Source organism: Rhinoraja longicauda, chromosome 8 (genome assembly GCF_053455715.1).
Source record: "Rhinoraja longicauda isolate Sanriku21f chromosome 8, sRhiLon1.1, whole genome shotgun sequence".
NCBI lineage: Eukaryota > Metazoa > Chordata > Chondrichthyes > Rajiformes > Arhynchobatidae > Rhinoraja > Rhinoraja longicauda.
Genome location: NC_135960.1, coordinates 51,377,231 through 51,400,766, shown reverse-complemented (window position 1 = coordinate 51,400,766; position 23,536 = coordinate 51,377,231). Strand labels below are relative to the sequence as shown.

At 40.4% G+C, this 23,536-nt stretch overlaps 1 protein-coding gene across 1 annotated transcript in view; it reads right to left on the bottom strand.

Moving 5' to 3' along the window:
• Positions 1–6,257: 6,257 nt before the first annotated feature.
• metap1d (methionyl aminopeptidase type 1D (mitochondrial)) overlaps positions 6,258–23,536 on the bottom strand; it is a 129,030-nt gene continuing 111,751 nt past the window's right edge. Inside the window, exons 8-10 of the mRNA XM_078403947.1 lie at positions 9,678–9,725; positions 7,012–7,090; positions 6,258–6,860 (exon numbers count right to left, since the gene is read on the bottom strand). Coding sequence (XP_078260073.1) covers positions 6,776–6,860; positions 7,012–7,090; positions 9,678–9,725 — 212 coding nt within the window. The 3' untranslated portion in view covers positions 6,258–6,775. The remainder of the gene's footprint in view (positions 6,861–7,011; positions 7,091–9,677; positions 9,726–23,536) is intronic.

Sequence of the window (23,536 nt, the reverse complement as noted above, 5' to 3'; positions counted from 1 at the left end):
TCTTTTTTTAAAGCCTCTGGCTAACTTTTTTTTAAATCTCCAAGAATAACTACGTGTTTCTCATGCAATTTTGTAAATTACCTCTTCAGTTGATTGAAAATACAAACTAAATCAGTACTGCCCAATAATAAATGCAATCGAAGAAAATATTAAAACAAAATTCTACCCCATAATTTTGAAAACCGGTTTACTAATACTTTAGTTCAAGCGTTGTTTTAAGCCCCTAACATTTTTAATCAGCTGATTTCAAGAACAACTATGTGTTGCTCGCGAAATTTTGCAAATTACCTCGTTAATTCAGCACTTCTCTTGAAAACTCAAATTAAATCAGTATCCGATAGTATCAAATTGTATCCAATAATAAATACAATTGAAAATATTAAAACAGAATTATCTACCATAATTTTGAAAACCGGTTAACAAATACATATCACTTTTGTTTACTTTATACTCAGTGTTTCAGATCCGAAAGTTTTCTACCTTTAAAGATCTAACATATATTAAAAACAAACTTATTGTGTTGTCTTCGCTAACGCCAATGGTAGCCAATGACTGCCGAAGAAGACCTTTGGGAAAGTTCAGCCGACATTCGATGATATAAATAATGTCAACATCATTGCACTGAATTGGGTTTGCTGGAATGCAAATATGTTGCACATTCTTCAATTATTCCATCAATAGACGATTGTTTAATGATATTGAAACTTTTGGCACTGGAGAAAATATATATAAATTAGAAAGTTATAATTTTACCCATATAGGCAAATTTGGCAGACGGCCGAATGATTCAAAATGCGTTGCACTCCATAACTAGATGGATTAATTTCAACATGCAAATGGCAATAACATCAAATCGTTTGAACAATTGCTAATATACTTTCAAAACTTTATTTAACGTTGTACTCACTTAGATGATATTTACTGCTATATTTAAAAATAGTGTCGCTTGTGATGGAGCAAACATGCATCTATGAAGGAGTGATATAGTGAAAGAACACACACACGTGCATGTGCAGTAGTAAGAGACTCGTTTGATTAAACGTCAGTCTCAAGAGCTCTGATAAACAGCTGAAGGCGGCTCCCATTACCATAACTCTGATGCTTAATTTTCATACGCATAATTAGCCATATATTTAACACCAATTGCATCATCCAATCCTTTCATCGTTAAACAAGTGAGCCAAACCATTGCATGGAGATGCATGTGTGCGGACATCAGATTTAAAATAATCATGTAGGATATTGATGATACACGGAGGATTTTGAATGTCACATGCGACCCGAGAATGATATAAAATATCTAGAAAGGCATACTTCAATTGGGAGATTAATTGCACTGTTTTGTTTGAAGGGCGAATAACAGGCACTTAAAATGCATTTTCGGGTTTAAATACTTCACATACAGCGATAAACGATGTAATTTGAATCCTGATGAGATTCTGGCGGTCAGTGAGTGTAAACCATGGTTGATGTAACACAAATGCGTACAGCTGGAATAAAGAGTATTTAAAGATTAAGTGATTTTTAACAGTGATATTTAAAAAAAATAACATGCCACATTTTAACATACATTGGACATTTTACCGTGTATATTATCGCATGTAGAAATTCATCACTCCATCTGTTTGTACAGGGAATTCTGATTATTTTTGTGCTTTCAAATAATTTAAACAATATTATCTGCTTATTTGAATTCTAACGCTGGTATTTCTATAATATTCGCCATTTGACAGTGAACTGAAACGAGGTTTACTTTTCAAGGGCGCGCTCAGTTACGTCTTACTCCAATCAAGAAACGAGCAACGATTTTCAAAGACTGCTGTAAAACAATATTCTCATCATACTTGTGTTTCCCTTAAATAATCCCATTTCTGTTAACTTTGCTGTCAATTAATTATGTGGCACATTTTTGTTCCTGAACACACCCATGTAATTCAATTATTTTGAAATCGTTGTTTTAAAATAGAGTTGGAGTAAATGCATGTTTGTTTCCAAAATGTGAACATTGTGCTTTAGTATTCTGTTAAACAAGTTATGTAGAGAAAGTGTATCGCTTCTCAGTTGCAATAAAGTGATTGCTTTACTACTGTGCAAAGGATTCACAGGGTTCTATGAATTCAGATTTTTGCTACCCCGCTGTTCATAAATCTTCGGAGCATTACCAGTAGGTGAAATGTTCCATCGTCTATCAAACCATTGCTTCCGCCGACTGTCTCCGACTGAGACCTGCAATAAAACAGTGAGAATTGGTGGTGAAAATTTGCATGTCAGCTGCAAAACCCGTGCCCAGCCTCAACTGAAATATTTAATTACAGTCAACTGCTTAGGCCTATTCTATGTTTTAAATAAGTCTTCTCTTGGCCAAGCCAATTAAGCACTAAAATTGAGGCTATACAAATTGATATGCATATTTATTCATGTGTTAGGTTCATAAAAATATTTGTACTGTAGACATGTTCAACATCCCCCGATGCCAATGAGCTTGTTAGTATGTGCTTTGTTTACAGAGACAGGAAATGTGTAAAATACATCAATTTAAGTGTACAGGCCAAAAAAATGTTTTTGCCAACGAGTTTCGTAAAAAATAATACAGTATTTGCAAAGAGAACACGTTTTAACAGGACTGGATCAGAAGGTAGATGTGGTTATAGCAAACATTGATCAAGAAAATCAACGATCTATTTCCTATTTATTGAATTATACACTGCTACAATAAATTATTAAATCAACGTAATATCCCAGCAAATTATTATATATCTTGAAGCAATTTTAGACATCATTCAGTTTGCACCAAATTACAACCGATCATTAATTACGTTGAAAAATTAGGATACGGGAGCAAAACAGTCAGCAAGTATATTGTAACCCCGAGAATAGAAAATGATTGCAGATATTACGGTATTAAGTACAAATACGTAATTCTAGAATTGGTTTCAAGAAGCCGGTGTCTGAAACTGCTGCCAACTAAACACATAAATATCTAGACACCTGTTTCAGATGAAATTTACACCACGAACAGTTCAGTTGTCGATTTGGTTCAGTTCCTTTAATATTTAAAATGAACATAGACATTTTTATCTAAAGATCTTGTAAACAGGCAGAATTAATCTGTTCTGGAAACCACTCGGGGCTGACGTGACAATCTTACTTAATTCTTCCGACGTGTGTATGATTGTGTCCAGATGCCACACGAATCCCAACAGCAAGACTACCTGTTTTCAACATTTTTTAAAAGCTGAGAACTATCTAAAGTGCAAGCAAACGTGTACATTTGAGAACGCACTGAACTCGGTGTCCCATTATAATCGTGTTACATTGCCCCTCTCACCTCGTGTTAAAACGGAACACAATGTCTAATCACAATCATTTTAAAAGCCAGTTAATCAAAACCCCGCTTTAACGTCAAAAGTATGTTCACGATAGGATTGTTCGCCGTTTTTGAATTTTCACATGCATTAGCAAAACACGATCTTACTGTGGTGCTTACTTATCCGATCGTTCAGCACTTAAAATGAGCTTAATCGAAAACATCTAGACGCCGTGTATTAGTCCGATTGACTAACTGCATATGCGGTACTAAATTAATAATTTAATTATACGCACAATTAAAATAACAAATCTTGTTTCTGCAAATTTCTGCTTTTACGACTAACGACCCTGAACCATGCGCCACACAAAGATGGTTAAACATGACACTAGCGGTCTCATAAAAATTATGCGATTTTTATTTAAAAAAATCATTTCACCCACAATCAATAAAAATCGCACTCCATTTTTATTTTTTTTGAAACATCGGTGAGAATCGATCTGCTAAAGACCTGCAATTTTGGCAAAGGGACAAAATGGCCAAATAATTCTATATAAAACGTTATCGCCCTGTTTGGAACAGTTAGACTTCCACAGTTCAATGGTGAAATGCACTTGAAGCTTTGCAAACCAACGCGGCTTTCATCTGCAACGTCTCCCCTCCCCTCGCCCTAAGTGATGACTTAATTTATTTAAATTCTGTTTTGCTGAAAATAGATTGTCACAAAATCTGGAAAAATACTCGGTGTTTTGTTCAGAGCCTATGCAAGTACGATACCATCCATTAGAGCTTATACATATGTCCATTATATGTTTATATTGCAATAATTGTCCATAATTTTATGATAGGCAAATACCTGGTATTTCCTTGGGGGCCAGTCTTACAATCTATCGCAAAAATAAAACCGGGTAGCTCTTGCATTTGCTGACTGGCCCGTACAGAAACAATTGATTTGAACAAAATACGGTGTGAACTGTTATTTAGATCGAAAACAAACGGAAATTTAAAAATACAAATGTGTTAACACTTTCAACAGTCTTGACTAAGCCACAAAGAATTCCTGAAATAGATACTGCAATTTTATTTTTAGAAAACTAAACAATCGGAAACAATCTGTGCGATTTGTGATCATATTTGACTTTCCTTAACATAAAATGTACTTCACATTCTGGGATAGTCCACAAAAAATACTAACTACCGAGAACGGTATATGTATAAATGTAAACAATCCAAATATCACGAGTAACAGGAGAAACATAACGGAGCTGGGAGGAAGATAATAATATTTTATTAAAAGAGATATAGTTTTACAATCTAATATCTCACATCTCTATATCACAATTCCACTCTACACCCATAACTGGTTACATTACAGTTCCTCTCTCTCATCAACATTTTAAGACACGAGTCTGAAATCCCTAAATCGGTTCTATGAAGCGAAATCTCCACCCGCACTCTTTAGTGTACACGGTGATAATAACCCAACATTGCAAAAAGACATCAAAACAGTCCTAAATCCCGTCGTTGACGTGTGAATTGAAGTTTCAGATAAATAGTGAATAGAGAGCAACGGTTGATATAATTTGGGGATATTAAAGATCAGGCTACATTTCCAGCATTATGAGTGCACCATAAGTATCCCCGGGAAGCAGATATTTTCCTGGAAAATATGACGATGTGATAACCATTATATTTCGCTAACAGAATATTATATTGGTAGAAACTTTTCAAACAGGTCATTCCGTGGTGCTAAAATAAACCAGTGAAAAACAATAACACGTACTTGAAACATTTAAAGTGTATCAAAGTACAAAAATAATTTCTTCTATGAACACTGTACAATTTCTAACAATGCTCATTTTAATTGGCTTAATGTGATCAGTTGTCAAAATGGTTAATTTCTGATAACTCAAATGGTTAACAATTTGTTGGTTAATCTGCAAACGTCAGCACGAGTAACATTTTCGCAAAAATGTCATTCCCATCACGTCAGGCATTTCAATGGCTTAAAATTAAAAATGAACCCAGTTCTATATTGTAAGAAAATAACTGCAGATGCTGGTACAAATCAAAGGTATTTATTCACAAAATGCTGGAGTAACTCAGCAGGTCAGGCAGCGTCTCAGGAGCGAAGGAATGGGTGACGTTTTGGGTCGAGACCCTTCTTCAGACTGATGTTAGGGGGGTGGGACAAAGGATGGATATAGGTGGGGACAGGAAGATAGAGGGAGAACTGGGAAGGGAGAGGGGAAGAGAGGGACAGAGGAACTATCTAAAGTTGGAGAAGTTAATGTTCATACCGCTGGGCTGCAAGCTGCCCAAGCGAAATATGAGGTGCTGTTCCTCCAATTTCCGGTAAGCCTCACCATGGCACTGGAGGAGGCCCATGACAGAAAGGTCAGACTGGGAGTGGGAGGGGGAGTTGAAGTTGGTTAAGGTTAAGGCGGACTGAGCGAAGGTGTTGAGCGAAACGATCGCCGAGCCTGCGTTTGGTTTCGCCGATGTAAAGAAGTTGACATCTAGAGCAGTGGATACAATACCTGCGTTTGGTTTCGTTGTATCCGCTGCTCTAGATGTCAATTTCTTTACATCGGCGAAACCAATCACAGGCTCGGCGATCATTTCGCTCAACACCTTCGCTCAGTCCGCCTTAACCAACCTGATCTCCCGGTGGCTGAGCACTTCAAATCCCCCTCCCACTCCCAGTCTGACCTTTCTGTCATGGGCCTCCTCCAGTGCCATAGTGAGGCCCACCGGAAATTGGAGGAACTGCACCTCATATTTCGCTTGGGCAGCTTGCAGCCCAGCGGTATGAACATTGACTTCTCCAACTTTAGATAGTTCCTCTGTCCCTCTCTTCCCCTCCCCCTTCACAGTTCTCCCTCTATCTTCCTGTCTCCACCTATATCCGCCCTCCTAACATCAGTCGGAAGAAGGGTCTCGACCCGAAACATCACCCATTCCTTCTCTCCTGAGATGCTGCCTGACCTGCTGAGTTACTCCAGCATTTTGTGAATAAAAATCAGTTCTATATTGAGTATGTACACGTTTCATTTTCCCTTTGAAATAATTTTTCAACTCAAACGCCAATAGGTAGCTGTGCAACACTGCTAGTTTGGAATGTTTCTCTTTATCGGATTACTCCTATCGGCAGACAATTTAGATCGCATCATTCTCAACATGCTATTGGAACATCGGTGAAACATTTCAATTATCTTGACGAGTTGCAGATTTGGAGCCAAAGACACTTAAAATAGCATCCTTACATTCAAACTATTTATTAAAAGGCACATGTCAGAAGCCATGCTAATAGATAAAGTATCAAATTCAAGCGCAATACATTTCCAATATAGTCAAATTTTGACCCAGTTCCAGTGATCACCGGCGGTGTTAACAACAGTGTGGCCTTGAAACCCTCTCCTCAGGAAGTCGATTAAATGCCTTGCCTGCATCGTCGGTTTTTCCTGTTTACCCTTGATCTTCCTCCGGCAATTTGGTTAGAATTTCTGCTCCTTCTGAGGTTATTACTATAGTGTGTTCGAACTGGGCTGACCTAAATAAAATAACATTTACAAAAATGCATACATTATTTGGGGGGGAAAATGCAACAAATACATTTTAGCAAATGATTCTGAGTAACAAATACTATAGCACAAAGGACAGTTTCAGAAATAAAATCAACTAAAAAAAGTAATTATCTGCACCTCATCTCATCTGTAGTAACAGCAGTCCATCCATCCTGCAGGATTTTAAATTCTGGGGAACCTTCCATCAAAATTGGTTCTGGAATTCAGATGATACATAGAAGGATAGTTACACAGTTATCACAGAAAGTTGGGCTCCAGATGCCTGTACTTTCCTTTCATGGTGACATATTTAGAGGGGAAGTCAGAACTTGAAAAGATGAAATTAATGGTATATTTTTGAAGAAGCAAAAAGACAGCAGGTTAAGTGTGAAATGGAAAACAATAAGACAGTTGAGCTAATGTGTAGAAACTTCTTAATTCGAAGCCTGATATTCAGCCTGATACCAAGCCTGAAGCTTGGTATAATCCATTGATCAAGGATCAAGGAATAGGGCTAATAGTGTTGCTCAACGAACATTTTTCACCATCATTAAATAGTTCATTTATGGATCCAGAGCTAATTTTAAAACTTTGCACTAATGCTACTAAAACACGTCAAACTGACACAACCTTCTCAACTGCCATCATGTTGGAATTTCGACTCATTTCATGCTGCATCAATCACATTACAGTATGATAGCTGCTGGGATGTATTGGAGTGTAATTATTTTAGCGTAGCCAAACTATCTATGTCTCACTAATTGAAAAGCCAAAACAACAGATGTTGGAAAACAGAAGATCAGGCAGTATCTGTGAAGAGAGAATCAAAATTTCAGATGAAAGTTCACTGAGCTGTGACGTTAACTCTGATTTTCTCTCCCCATAGATACTGCCTGACCTCCCAAGTCTTTCTTTTAAAATCCAGTTTGATGTTTGGACAGGAAAGAAAAGTACTGGCAACAAAGAACAGAAATTGGCCTTCAGAGCTCCACTAAACTCCGTCGCCTGTGTTTACCTATTACCGGCCATGCTCTGTCCTATCCACTTTCTCCGATGTTGCCTGATGCATGAGTTACTCCAGCATTTTGTGTTTTTCTTTGGTGTTAACCAGCATCTGCAGTTCCTTGTTATTTGACTACCATTTAAATAGACCATGGGTGATCTTGAAATCTGCCTCAGTTTCATCAACTCTTGCCTATTTCTAAAACAACCGTATTATCCTAACTTAGAAATTTAAAATCAGCCAACCCTCATTGATGTCCAAATTTCTTATTTTTTATTCTCAGAGTGATTTGGGTCTAATTTCAAGTTTAGGTTGTGGCATCGATCACTAAAAGAAAGACTTTCACTCTATCTACTTCATCAAATCCTTTGGTTTTCGTAAACCACTCAATTATCTCCCCTTAAACTTTAACTCAAGGCATTAGGTAGAATCAATAAATGAGTCTTTCCTCATGCTTCAGATTTTGTGTTCTAACAAACATTTATTACATGGTTATGAATTTAACATTGTAATGTTTCAATAAGTTACCCCCGAGGAACTGAGTACTAAAAATGTTAAACCACACACTCAAGTCAATAAGATGGGAATACCACAAACATTAACTCAAAAGTAGTCAATGCAACAAAAATACATTGACAAAATCTAACTGTTTGCCAATATTTAGTCACAAAACTTTTAAACAGATGGAATATTTAATGAAATGTTACTTTAGAATTTAAGAAAAAGAAGTAGAAGTCATTTGTCCTTTCAATCTTATTTTGCCCTTCAGTCAGATTACAGTTGATTTTTTACCTTAATGCCACTTTCCAGCACTAATCCCATATCTCTCAATTTCTTTAATATCTACAACATAAAAAAAATCTTTGTTTTGAATATACTGTGCCTGAACCTCTCCAATTGGGTTAAGAATTCAACTGATTCACCACACTCTGAGTGAAGACGTTTCTTTTCAACTCTCTCCTGCATTGCTGACCCCTTGTTTTAAGACTGTCACTCCTTGTTCTAGACAAACAAGGAGCCAGGAGAAACATCAACTCAACATCTATCCTGTCAAAACCCTACAAATTTTCTGTTTCAATAAGATCAACTCTCATTCTTCTATACTCTGGAGTATAAACTCAGTCTGTTTAATCTCTCCTTATATGACAAACTCACCTTCGCACAAATCAATCTCATGAACTGTTGCTGCACTCCCTCTATCAAAATTATATCCTTTCTTCGGTAAGGAGGCCAGATGCTTACACAATATTCAATATTCCAGATGTGGTCTCACCAGGGACTTTCATAATTGGCACAAGATGTCTCTACTCTTCCATTCAAATCCTCTTGCAATGAAGGCCAACATATTATTTGCCTTCCTAATTGCTTGCTGTACCTTTGTGTTAACTTTCAATGATTTATGAAAATAGGCAGCCTGGGGCCCTCTGAACACCAAAAGCTTTCAATCTCTCACCATTAAAGTATTTTTTGCCTTTATTTTCTTACCAAGGTTGATGACGTTATATTTTCGGGCATTGTATTCCATGTTCTTGGATATTCATTTAGCCTGCTTATATACCCCAAAGCTTCCCTGTATCTTCCTCACGTTTCACAATGATTTTGCTATTGTAATATTAAAGCAGCAAAAATGCTTTCACTATTTAGGGTAAATTCATTTTATGGTAGATGTGGAACGTAAATACACTGTCAGTTATTTCTTCAGAAAAAGCATATTGTAAGTTTGGCTTTTCAACTCATTGTCCGACCATTGGAAATGCATTTTAAGTATTTAGAGTCCATCAGCTGTGATGACAATACTTACCGACAGTAAATGTCATTCCCTCTTCCATCAGCAAGGCATTTGTATTAGCTATTATGATGACAGAAACAAATTTTGAGTTATGTTAATGATCTAAACTAGATATAGAACAATCAGACATAAAACACTTGAAATTTCTTAAATGTGGTAATCTAGCAATTTATTTTCATATTACTGATAATGAATCAAAGACTATAGAAAAATCAAACCAATTCATCGTCAGATGTGTGTAAATTAATACTACATAATCTACTCAAAATTGAAATATCTGAAACACTTAGACCATAACATAATTCAGATATTCACTTCTTTTTGTTATTTGAAGCAAAGGATAAACTACTTTCTTATTGCATCTTCTGGAAAAAAAGGCAAAACCAGTTTTAAGGTGAGAGGGGCAAAGTTTAAAGGAGATGTGCAGGGCAAGTTATTTTACCTAGAGGATGTTGAGTGCCTGGAATGCGCTGCTGGGGGTGACGGTTGAAGCAGATGCACTAGTTGCATTTATAAGGCTTTTGGATAAGCATATGGATATGCATGGAAAGGAGGGATACGTGCAGGTAGAGAAGTCATTATCTTGGTATCATGTTCGACACAGACATTGTGGGCCGAAAGGCCTGTTCTTATGCTGTACTGTTCTATGTTCTATAAGCAATGTGCTAAATGCCTCACAGAAGCTGAGGGAGATAGAAGAGCACATACGAAGGAATAGTTCTGAAAAGTACCAAAGTACCAAGGCAGTCATAGTAGGAGGTTGCAATTACCTCAATAAAACTGGGGCATTAATCAAGTAATGGATGTAGAAAGTGGAGAATTCTCGAACTATATTAATGACATTTCTGAGCAGTATACAGCAATCTGAGCAAAAGGAAGGCCGATAAATTACTGCCTTTGGGAATGAACCTGACCAAGTAGAAAAAAAAGTAGAGAACATTTTGGAGGTAGAGATTAGTTTACTGAGATTTAACATAATTATAGAAAAGGACAGAGATAGATCAAGAACAAATGTTCTAAATCAAAGTATGGCCAATTTTACCAGACTGAGCTATGATTTAGCCGAAGAGGACTGGAAACATTACTAGTGAGGGAAGGCGATCAACCTGAAGTCGTTGTGCACGTGGGCACGAATGACGTCGGGCGGAAGAGGAAGGAGGTGCTACAGCGGGAGTTTAGAGAGTTGGGGAAAGCACTGAGAAGTAGGACGTCGAAGGTAGTTATCTCTGGACTGCTACCGGTACCTCGTGCTGGTGAGGCCAGGAACAGAGAGATAGAGGGTATGAATTTATGGCTGAGGGGCTGGTGCAGAGAGCAGGGATTTAGATTTCTGGACCACTGGGATCTCTTCTGGGCTAGGGGTGACTTGTACAAAAGGGACGGGTTGCATCTTAACAGCAGGGGGACAAACATTCTGGCAGGCAGGTTTGCTAGTGTGACACCTGTGGCTTTAAACTAAGTAGTGGGGGGGAGGGGTTAACAAATTGTGAATATGAAGATGAGGTAAAAGGGAATACAGGAGATATTGCAAAAGACTCTCGGAAGAATGGGAACAGAAGTTCTAGAGGGGAAAAGAAATTAAGGGCAGGGCCAATTGTGAACGATGTGAGAGGGGAGGTAAATACAGAAGTTAAAGTGTTGTACTTAAATGCGCGTAGTATAAAAAATAAAGTGGATGAGCTTGAGGCTCAGTTAGTCATGGGCAAGTATGATGTTGTAGGGATCACTGAGACATGGCTACAAGAGGACCAGGGCTGGGAACTGAATATTCAGGGGTATACAACGTATAGAAAAGACAGACAGGTGGGCAGAGGGGGTGGGGTTGCTCTGATGGTAAGGAATGATATTCATTCCCTTGCAAGGGGTGACATAGAATCAGGAGATGTTGAATCAGTATGGATAGAAATGAGAAATTGTAAGGGTAAAAAGACCCTAATGGGAGTTATCTATAGGCCCCCAAACAGTAGCCTCGACATAGGGTGCAAGTTGAATCAGGAGATAAAATTGGCGTGTCAAAAATGTAATGCTACGGTGGTTATGGGAGATTTCAACATGCAGGTAGACTGGGAAAATCAGGTTGGAAATGGACCCCAGGAAAGAGAGTTTGTAGAGTGCCTTCGAGATGGATTCTTAGAACAGCTTGTACTGGAGCCTACCAGGGAGAAGGCAATTCTGGATTTAGTGTTGTGTAATGATCCTGATCTGATAAGGGGACTAGAGGTAAAAGAACCATTAGGAGGCAGTGATCACAACATGATAAGTTTTACTCTGCAAATGGAAAGGCAGAAGGGAAAATCGGAAATGTCGGTATTACAGTATAGCAAAGGGGATTACAGAGGCATGAGGCAGGAGCTGGCCAAAATGGATTGGAATGAGGCCCTAGCAGGGAAGACGGTAGAACAGCAATGGCAGGTATTCCTGGGAATAATGCAGAGGTTGCAGGATCAATTTATTCCAAAGAGGTGGAAAGACTCTAAGGGGAGTAAGAGACACCTGTGGCTGACAAGGGAAGTCAGGGACAGCATAAAAATTAAGGAGAGGAAGTATAACATAGCAAAGAAGAGTGGGAAGACAGAGGATTGGGACTCTTTTAAAGAGCAACAAAAGTTAACTAAAAAGGCAATATGGGGAGAAAAGATGAGGTACGAGGGTAAACTAGCCAATAATATAAAGGAGGATAGCAAAAGTTTTTTTAGGTACGTGAAGAGGAAAAAAATAGTCAAGGCAAATGTGGGTCCCTTGAAGACAGAAGCAGGGGAATTTATTATGGGGAACAAAGAAATGGCAGACGAGTTAAACCGTTACTTTGGATCTGTCTTCACTGAGGAAGATACACACAATCTCCCAAATGTTCTAGGGGCCGGAGAACCTAGGGTGATGGAGGAACTGAAGGAAATCCACATTAGGCAGGAAATGGTGTTGGGTAGACTGATGGGACTGAAGGCTGATAAATCCCCAGGGCCTGATGGTCTGCATCCCAGAGTACTTAAGGAGGTGGCTCTAGAAATAGTGGAAGCATTGGAGATCATTTTTCAATGTTCTATAGATTCAGGATCAGTTCCTGTGGATTGGAGGATAGCAAATGTTATCCCACTTTTTAAGAAAGGAGGGAGAGAGAAAACGGGTAATTATAGACCAGTTAGTCTGACATCAGTGGTGGGGAAGATGCTGGAGTCAATTATAAAAGACGAAATTGCTGAGCATTTGGATAGCAGTAACGGGATCATTCCGAGTCAGCATGGATTTACGAAGGGGAAATCATGCTTGACAAATCTACTGGAATTTTTTGAGGATGTAACTAGGAAAATTGACAAGGGAGAGTCAGTGGATGTGGTGTACCTCGACTTTCAGAAAGCCTTCGACAAGGTCCCACATAGGAGATTAGTGGGCAAAATTAGGGCACATGGTATTGGGGGTAGGGTACTGACATGGATAGAAAATTGGTTGACAGACAGAAAGCAAAGAGTGGGGATAAATGGGTCCCTTTCGGAATGGCAGGCAGTGACCAGTGGGATACCGCAAGGTTCGGTGCTGGGACCCCAGCTATTCACGATATACATTAATGACTTAGACGAAGGGATTAAAAGTACCATTAGCAAATTTGCAGATGATACTAAGTTGGGGGGTAGTGTGAATTGTGAGGAAGATGCAATAAGGCTGCAGGGTGACTTGGACAGGTTGTGTGAGTGGGCGGATACATGGCAGATGCAGTTTAATGTAGATAAGTGTGAGGTTATTCACTTTGGAAGTAAGAATAGAAAGGCAGATTATTATCTGAATGGTGTCAAGTTAGGAGGAGGGGGAGTTCAACGAGATCTGGGTGTCCTAGTGCATCAGTCAATGAAAGGAAGCATGCAGGTTCAGCAGGCAGTGAAGAAAGCCAATGGAATGTTGGCCTTCGTAACAAGAGGAGTTGAGTATAGGAGCAAAGAGGTCCTTCTACAGTTGTACCGGGCCCTGGTGAGACCGCACCTGGAGTACTGTGTGCAGTTTTGGTCTCCAAATTTGAGGAAGGATATTCTTGCTATGGAGGGCGTGCAGCGTAGGTTCACTAGGTTAATTCCCGGAATGGCGGGGCTGTCGTATGTTGAAAGGCTGGAGCGATTGGGCTTGTATACACTGGAATTTAGAAGGATGAGGGGGGATCTTATTGAAACATATAAGATAATTAGGGGATTGGACACATTAGAGGCAGATAACATGTTCCCAATGTTGGGGGAGTCCAGAACAAGGGGCCACAGTTTGAGAATAAGGGGTAGGCCATTTAGAACGGAGATGAGGAAGAACTTTTTCAGTCAGAGGGTGGTGAAGGTGTGGAATTCTCTGCCTCAGAAGGCAGTGGAGGCCAGTTCGTTGGATGCTTTCAAGAGAGAGCTGGATAGACCTCTTAAGGATAGCGGAGTGAGGGGGTATGGGGAGAAGGCAGGAACGGGGTACTGATTGAGAGTGATCAGCCATGATCGCATTGAATGGCGGTGCTGGCTCGAAGGGCCTATTGTCTATTGTCTATTGTCTATTACTCTGTGGTAAATCATATGGGAGCATTATGGGTCGTTTAAGGCATTAATAATGAAGGTCCAGGCCAAATATGTATCCAATAAGAAAGGAGAGAATCTCCCTGATCTAGATTCCATGTATGGTGAGGAATATACAAGTATGAAAAATCAGAGCTCAACACTGCTAAAAGCCAAAATAAAGTGTAGAGGTGAAATTAAAATGGAAGTTGGGAAGGCAAAGAAGATATTTGAAAATTGTTGATAGGTAAAATCAAAGAAATTCCTCATCTGTTTGTAAACATCTGAATGGAAAGAGTAACAAAGTAAAAAGTAGGTACCATTACAGCAAGGGTTCCCAACCTGGGATAAATTTACACCCAGGGGATAAATTTCACCTGCCCAGGGGGTAAATGTGTTGATTCTGGATTTGTACATATTGACTGATTGCATTTGATTCTGGTATACTGTTCATCATTAGTTGTTCATAAATAAGTGAAATAACATTGTTATGTGCTATTATTATTGTTATTTGAACTTAAAATAATAATGTTAAAAACAGTATTTTAAAATTTCCCCTTTGTCGGTTGCTTTATTATGGTAGAAGTGTAAACTCAAATTACTGAACAAAACAGGGTGGGGGTAAATTTACTTTCGAAAAGATGCAAAGGGGTAAACGGGACGAAAAAGGTTGGGAACCCTTGCATTAGAGGCTAAAATTGTGGGCTATGTGTGAAGAAGGATATGTATATATTTCAGAAGGATCACTTTGCATCTATCATCATTGAACAACAAGCTGATAAAGGTACTTACATAAGAAATGTAAAAATATGGAAATCCTCACGATACCGAAGACTATTTTAATAATCTCTAATTAGCAGTTTAACTTAATTAACAGTTTAATATCTCTAAAAAAGGAAATATTAGCAGGCTCTGATAAAATGTATCCTCGCGTGGAAGCAAGCTTGGAATTAGTGCAGGCTATGTATATAATTTTTCAATCTTCTTTAATGACAGGCATCGGAAAACTTTTAATATAGTTATTTGTTTAGGGAAGGAGAAAGCTATATACCAGGATTGGATAACATTAGTTATGAGGAGAGACTGGGTAGGCCAGGCTTGTTTTCCCGAGAGAAAAGAAAATTGAAAGGTCATCTGATAAATGTATATAAAATTGGGAGAGGTACATGTATGATAAATTTAAAATAAAATCGTTTCCCCGTGGTAGAAGTATCAAAAACAATATTGTATAGTTTTAAGGAGAGAGGATGGAGTTTTAAAGGGGATCTGCGGGAAAGTCTTTTTATACCCAGAGAGTGATTGATATTTTACACTCACTGCTAGAGATAGTGGAATCAGATACAATCACTAAGTATAGAAGCATTTAGACAGGCACATGAACAGGCAAGGCACAGATGGACACAGTCCCAATGCAGGCAAATGGATGATGTGTAGATGGGCATTGATGTGTGGGCCAAAGGACCTGTTTCGCTGCGATATGACTCTTTAACAGAAGTGGGTCAGTCTAACATTAGTCGTTGGAAAATTACTGTAAAAAATTCACAGAAATTGCTTAAATCAGGATTTAAAGGCTCAAATAATCAGGCACAAGCAGTATTGGGTAGCTAGCCAATTGGTTTGATAGTGTCCACCTAATTTCAAGGAACTTTTAAGTTGGTATGGATCGTACATTTTTCGTGGTCTATGGAGATTTTTAACATAGTTCACCACATGCTAAATTGGCGAGCAAAGTAAAAGCTCGTGCAGTGAAAGAAAAATGAGTAGTTAGATTAAAACAGTGAGAGAAAGCACAGTGAAATGGTCATTAGATTTTATTGACAAGAGGACCACATGCATTGTAATTTAACAGAAAAAAAGCACCAGGGCTCCTGTCTTTCATGACATATATTAATGATTTGGATTAAAATCTAGGGACCGTGATTACATTGTTTACTGAAGTTGCTAAAATCAACTTTAATAGTTAAATGAGTTAATGGTGAGGAAAAGGTTTGAGAGTGCAGGAAAATGTCAGTGCACTGGTTGGGTATCATATCATATCATATCATATACATACAGCCGGAAACAGGCCTTTTCGGCCCTCCAAGTCCGTGCCGCCCAGTGATCCCCGTACATTAACACTATCCTACACCCACTAGGGACAATTTTTACATTTACCCAGCCAATTAACCTACATACCTGTACGTCTTTGGAGTGTGGGAGGAAACCGAAGATCTCGGAGTAAACCCACGCAGGTCACGGGGAGAACGTACAAACTCCTTACAGTGCAGCACCCGTAGTCAGGATTGAACCTGAGTCTCCGGCGCTGCATTCGCTGTAAAGCAGCAACTCTACCGCTGCGCCACCGTGCCGCCCAGAGTAGCCAATGGAATAGAGTAGCCAATGGAATTCAATCTAGTGAAGAATTGAGGTAATGCATTTGGACAGAGCAGCAAGGCAATGGAATACACATTAAATGGTAGGATATCAAGTAACCCAGAGAAATAAAGGGATCTTGGAGTAACCAGAAGTCTTGGATGAACTAGGAGAACTGCAATCTATTGGGGACCAAATTTGTGGCATACAAGTCAGGCATTCCAGAGTCACACAAGAAGTCCAAGTATGAGCTTCAGAAGGCCATTGCAATGGACTAAACTGGAGGCTAAGACAGGTGCTTGGCAACGGTGGCAGGGCATGCATGCAATCTCTTTCCATTAGGAGAAACAGAGTAGCTTAAGTGACAATGACACATCGCCTCTGGATGAGCTCAATGCTTTCTATGCTCCCTTCAAAAGGGAGAAAAACATTGACCCTTCACTGTCCCCCCACAGTCTCCAATTACCCTGTGATCTCAGTATCCATTGGCCATTATCATCGTTGGCCTTTGTCAAACGATCCTTCCACGAGGGTGAACCCTCAAAATACGTCCAGTTCTGATGCTATACCCAGCCATGTTCTCAAAACGTGCATGGACCAACTTAGCTTCCACATTCCACTTTGCTTTCTCGCACTGAAGTCTTATTCTAACTGCCCACTTTTCTTTGCAATGCCTGAGCTTTTTCTTTTCTGAAGGTTTTGCAGACACCTTCAACCTTTCAGTACCTTCCAAGGTCCCCATAAAGACATCCATAACAATAGTGCCCAAGAAGAACAAGGTGCCATGGCTCAATGACAACTGAACGGTTGCACTTACATCCATTGTGCTGAAGCATTAAGAAATTATGATGCAAATCAATTCTGGTCTCAGCAGTGACCTAGATCCACTTCGATTCACCTACCACGTTAACAGATCAGAAACGCATGCAGTCTCGCTGGCTCCCCACTGTTGCCCATTGGACAACAGGAAAGCATAAGTCAGGCTGTTATTCATCAACTACAGCTCAGTGTTCAACACCATCATCCCTCCCATATTCATTGTCAGACTCAGGGAACAGGGTCCCTGCTCCCTCCCAATGCCACTGGATCCACAACCTTCTCATTGGAGATCTCAATCCATAGAGATTGGCAACAACACTTCCTCCTGGCTGACCACCAGTATAAGGTCACCTCAGGATTTTGTCCCCAGTCTCCTGCTCTGTTCTCTCTATACCCATGACTGTGTGGCCAGAGCAAGACACAAAATGCTGGAGTAATCCAGTGGGTCAGGCAACATCCGAGCATCTGTGGAGAGAATGGAAGGCCAAAGATTTGAGTCAGGCCATTTTTCAGACTGAAGTAGAAGGCGGGTGTGGGGAGAGGAAAGCTGAGAAAACAAGGGGGGGGGGGGTGGGGGAGAAAACCTAGCAAGTGATACTTGTTTTACTTAGAATAACTGATAGTGTTTTATAGTTATTGTTGTTGTGTTGCATTTAAAATGATCATAAAGCTGCAGCAAGTAAGGATTGCAAAGATCCGGTTCATATCCGGTGCATCTCTGAAGGTAGTATGAGAGGTGGCTAAAGTGGTTCAGCTGATGTACCTAGTATTTGGTTTTCTTGGTTGAAGCAAAGAGCAGGGATCATGCTAGAACTGTGCAAAAAAAATGATTAAGCTATAATTAGAGTACAGTGTACAGATTGATCATTGTACAACAAGGGGAAATACGAAATTGAGTTACAATGATATTTCCAGGACTGAAGAGTTATGGTTATACAATGCGATAGACCTTTATTTATCCCAGGAGGGAAATTGATCTGCCAACAGTCATAAAAACACAAAATACATGAAACATGAAATTAAAGTGACGAGTGGAAAGGATTGGGGATGTACAAAGATTGGGAGGGGGGGAAGAGGGAGTCAGTCTACCCCACAACAGAAGGGGAAGGGGTTGTACAGTTTGATAGCCACAGGGACAAAGGATCTCCTGTGGCGTTCTGTCCTGCCTCTTGGTGGAACCAGTCTGTTGCTGAAGGTACTCCTCAGGTTGACCAGCGTGTCATGGAGGGAGTGAGCTGTATTGTCCAGGATGCTCCGCAGTTTGAGGACCATCCTCCCCTCCAAGACCATCTCCCATGAATCCAACTCCGCCAGCCAGCCTTCCTGATGAGTTTGTTCATCCTATTGGCTGCGACTCGTCTCCGGAGGCTTTGGCGCGGGCCGCGTGGACGTCGGAAGCTCGCAGGCTCCTGGGTGGGGGCCGACATCGGGAGCACCTTTGTTTGGTGTTGGTTTATGATTGTATGTGTTATTGCATATTTTTATTGCTTATTTTTATTGGTCTTATTGTTGAACTGCGGGTAATATTTCATTTCACTGCACATTTATGTGTATTTGACAAATATATTGACTATTGACTATTGGTGTCCGCGACCTTCGCCCTGCTGCCCCAGCTCAAGGCAGCAAAGGAGATGGCACTGGCTGCCACCAATTGGTAGAACATCTGCAGTATCTTACTGCAGATGTTGAAGGAGCGGAGCCTTCTCAAAAAGTACAGCTGGCTCTGTTCCTTCTTGTACAGGGCCCCAGCGTTGCTGGACCAGTCCAGTTTACTATCCAGGTGCACTCCAAGGTATTTGTACTCCCTGGTAAACTGCACATCCACATCATTGATGGAGACACGGGACAGGGATGTTTCTCTCCTCCTAGAGTCCACCATTAACTCCTTAGTCTTGTTGGTGTTGAGCTACAGGTGATTCAGCCCACACCACTCAAAACCTCTGTAATCTGCTTCCCTCCACACGCTGATGCAGCCCACAATTGCAGAGTCATCTGAAACCTTCTTCAGGTGGCAGGAGTCCGAGTTATATCTGAAGTTCGAGGTGTAGATGGTGAACAGGAAGGGAGAGAGGACTGTCCCCTGTGGGGCCCCTGTGTTGTTCACAACCATGTCTGAGGCACAGTTCTGTAGCCTGACACATTGTGGTCATTCAGTCAGGTAGTTATGAAGAGTGACTGACTATTCTGGGGTTATTTTCTTTGGTACAACGGAGACTGACAGAAGATATAAAAGAGATATGATAATCGAGGCAGCATGAAAAGGTAAATCTATTTCCATCGGCAGAGAGATATAGAGATAAGGATTTAAGAAAAGATGAAAGGAGGGCAATGAAAAAATTCTGTCTCCCAAAGAGTAGTAGAGGTCTGGAACTCCGTGTCTGTCAGGGCAATGGAAACAGGATCGTTTATCACATTTGAAACACACTGAAGAGCATTGAAGAGCTGTAACCGAGGGCTACTGACCAAAAACCGGGAAACAGCTGCTTTTTTGAACAACATGGACATGATAGATCTTTTCTGATGTAAATTTCTATGATTCAATGACATTCTTTAACACAGCATGTGGTCATTATCTGGAATGCATTGTACCAAAGGGTAGTAAAAAGAAATTCAATAGTGACTTATGAAAGGGAATTAGAGATATGTGAATTAACTGCAGCGTTGTGCAAAATAGCAGGGACATGGTAATGATTGGATTGTCCTTTCAGCGAGTCAACACAGGCATGGTGGACTGAATGGCCTCCTATATTATCAAAACCACAAATTCTATGCAAATTGAAGTGAAGTAGATTTTGTCAGCGAACCTCGTTTTACAATTTCCGTTAATTTAATGTCATGAAATTAAATTGTTACCAGTTTATTGGTTCTCAGTATGGCCAGACCAGCTAAATTTCCAGGTATCATTATGCAACAGTTAAATATTGTGTATGGTAGAGCTGGTCACAGAATTCTGGTCACAGCATGTTGATGGTAGAGCTGGTCACAGAATTCCCGAAAAGGTTTCAAAATATTTATCCCAATTACTGATAGAAAGATTTAAATGGGGAAGCACTCAGAGTGGATTTTTGATTTATACTGGATGTAACCTGGTTACATATAGGAGTCATTACATTTGTGACGCTCAGTTATCCTTAGCTAAGAAAAAAACTTTGACCTAAGTTCCGAGGGAAAATCTGCCAGGATTTCTACTGCTGAGTAATTACTGAGTGATTAATAGCAGTAATGATTCCATGCAGACTTTACTTGATGCAAGATAGAGCTACATTATGACCCCTTCACTGTTTAACAGCCCTTCCAAAGTGTGAACCAACATTAATAACCGAATGAGATCATGGAGTGAGATCCCAGCAGTTAGCACTTTTAAGGTAGGAGAGGGGAGAAAGCTGTCAAAATGTCCAAACCCCCCCACCAATTATGTTAAAAGTAAAGACATCCCATCAAGGGATCAGAAACGATTACAATAAGAAGTCTCTAAATTCACGTCAATATGTATGGATACAAAAAACGGCAACATAAATTAATAATGGTGATTTTATCTCAATTGAATGGCACCTCTTCTATACATTTACCGATAATAATTCTCAATGGTCTGGTAAGATCAGACTTTTCACAGCATATTGAGTTCTCCGCCACTTCTTATTGCAATCATTTCTGATCCCTTGACTCAATTGGATATCTTCGCCTTTAGTATCATTGATGTTTTATTTTATTTTTTTGTGCTTGTTTTCTTCTGCTCTCTTAATAATGCAATAGATTGACAGTAGGTCAGATTTAGGGAGCCAATGGAACACAATGAATGTTTATGGCACCATGTTTTCAATGTAACTTGCTAGGTGAAGTCTGGACAAAAATAATATGTGAGGTACATCAATGACAGGTATTTCTTGTTTATGTTAACCGGGTGGCGCCAGCCATGGCTGCCTCGCCAACAGTCTGTCTGTCTCTTCATTCTTTGTGTTTAAATAAGTATGTGTTAAATGTATGCTTTTAGTGTTCTTTAGCTTGTTTTATGTGGGGGGTGGGGGAGTTGGGGGAAACCTACCTCTTACTTCGACGGAGATGCGATTTTTTTCCGTATTGTCTCTCCATCTGCACTGTGGCCTAACATCGAGGAGCTGGCGGCCTTAGCTGGAGATCAACCGGGAGCTCCATCGTGGGTGCTCGCGGACTTACCATCATGGAGCCTGCGATCCCTTTGCCAGGGATCAACCTTGGAGCTCCAACCGCGGGTGCCTGCGGACTTAACATCATGGAGCCCGCGGTCTCTAGTCAGAGACCGACTTCAGGAACTCCAAGCCGTGGGAGTTTCGATCACCCCGATGCGGGAGTTTCGATCGCCCAACACAGGGGCTTCGACCGCTGGCTGCGGGTGTTTTGATCACCCCGACTGCAGATGGATCGACTGCCCCAAACGCGGGAGAATAAAGAGGAAGAAGGTGGACCTTTTTGCCTTCCATCACAGTGAGGAATGTGGGGAATCCGCTGTGGTGGATGTTTATGTTAATTTTTATGTAATTGTGTGTCTTGTTGCTTTTTTTTCTTATGGCTGTATGGTAATTCACATATCCCTGTACCTTAATTGGTACATTTGACAATAAAAGACCTTTGAGCCCGAATTCAAGAGTTTAATAAAATGGCCAAATGCACATAATATCAAAGGGGAAAAGTTAAAGATGAGCAGACATAAAGGAACCTTCAAAGTTAATTAACTAAATTATATTTTTACACAATCAGCAAAATAAATATAATGCAGAGGAGTATGAAAATAATGACCAACATCCCAGCTCCATTGATCAACCACAGCAGCTTCAAGAAAAAAAATGAAAGGAGTTTATGATGAGGTAGATTTCTAGAATCAGTATGTCCAATCAATACATAGCAATATTTAATGTTGAAATCGGACTGCTGACCTATACTGGCAAATCAGTAGAATATGAAATGCAGGATGTCACATTGAAAATGTAAAATTCTCTGGTCAGAACATAACTCAATTACAATTTTGGTCATGGAGACACAAAGAAAGCATTGAAGTCTGGAAGTAGTGCGGAAAAAAGCCATAAGGTTGATCCCCAGTGTCAGAAAATGAGTTATGAGAAGAGAATGGAGAAATGCCTTGAAATGCAATAATTAAAAAGGGGAATCTTGCTAACATACATAATAGTAAATGGAACAGAAAAGCTAATTATGGAATACTAGTTTGTTAAATCATGAAAAAGAGTTCAAATTATATTATAAAAAATAAATTTAAACTGATGCTTGGAAAATTCACACATGAAGATAAAAGAATACAATAAAACAATTGAGAAAATAATTTGTGAATCAGAGCAAAAATTGATCGGATCAAAATTTGTCAGAGGGGACAAACTAAGATGCTCTATGTATCTATCTTGTGAGATTTAAAAGAGATGAACAAAATAGAAACCTCAGTTATTGTATGAAAATAATATTCATATATTGTACTAAAATGGCGGCGCCGCCCTAGCAGCTGCGTATTACCTGCGGTCCGTTTGTCTTTGTGTTTTGTTGTTTTTTTTGTCTTAATTGTAGTTGTGATGTCGTGTTTTTGTGTTTGTGTACTATGTGTGTATGTGGGGGGGAGGGGGGGAACTGTAAAATTGTAATATGTGTCCCTTCCGAACGGAGACCCAACCTTTGTTTTCAGGGTCGGGTCTCCGTTCCTGCTGCGGCCTACCATCGGCCCAACTCCTGGAGCTGGCGGCCTCCAGGGCTCCGGTTCGCAGAGCCCTCGGACCGGACTCACCATCAGCGGAGCCGGCCGTCCTCGGAGGCTGCGGGAGCGGCTGCGACTCGCCATAGGCTCGGGCCGCGTGGATGCCGACATCGGGAGCTCCGGCAGCGGCAGCGTGTTCGCCCGCCCCGGATTGCGGGGCTTGGGTCGGCCCGCCGCGGACATTTCACCGTCCGGCGCGGCCTGAAAAAGGCCGCGGGATTTTTCTCTGCTTGACGGGGGCTTCAATGTCGGGAGCCACGACCGCCCAGACGTGCAGCAACAGCGGCAGCGACAGCATGTTCGCCCGCCCTGGATTGCGGGGCTTGGGTCGGCCCGCTGCGGATCTTCCACCGGCCGGCGCGGCCTGGAACGTGGCAACGACACCAGCCTGACCGCGGGAGAAGACGGCAGGGGAAGGGAAAAGACATTCTGGCCTTCCATCACAGTGAGGAGGG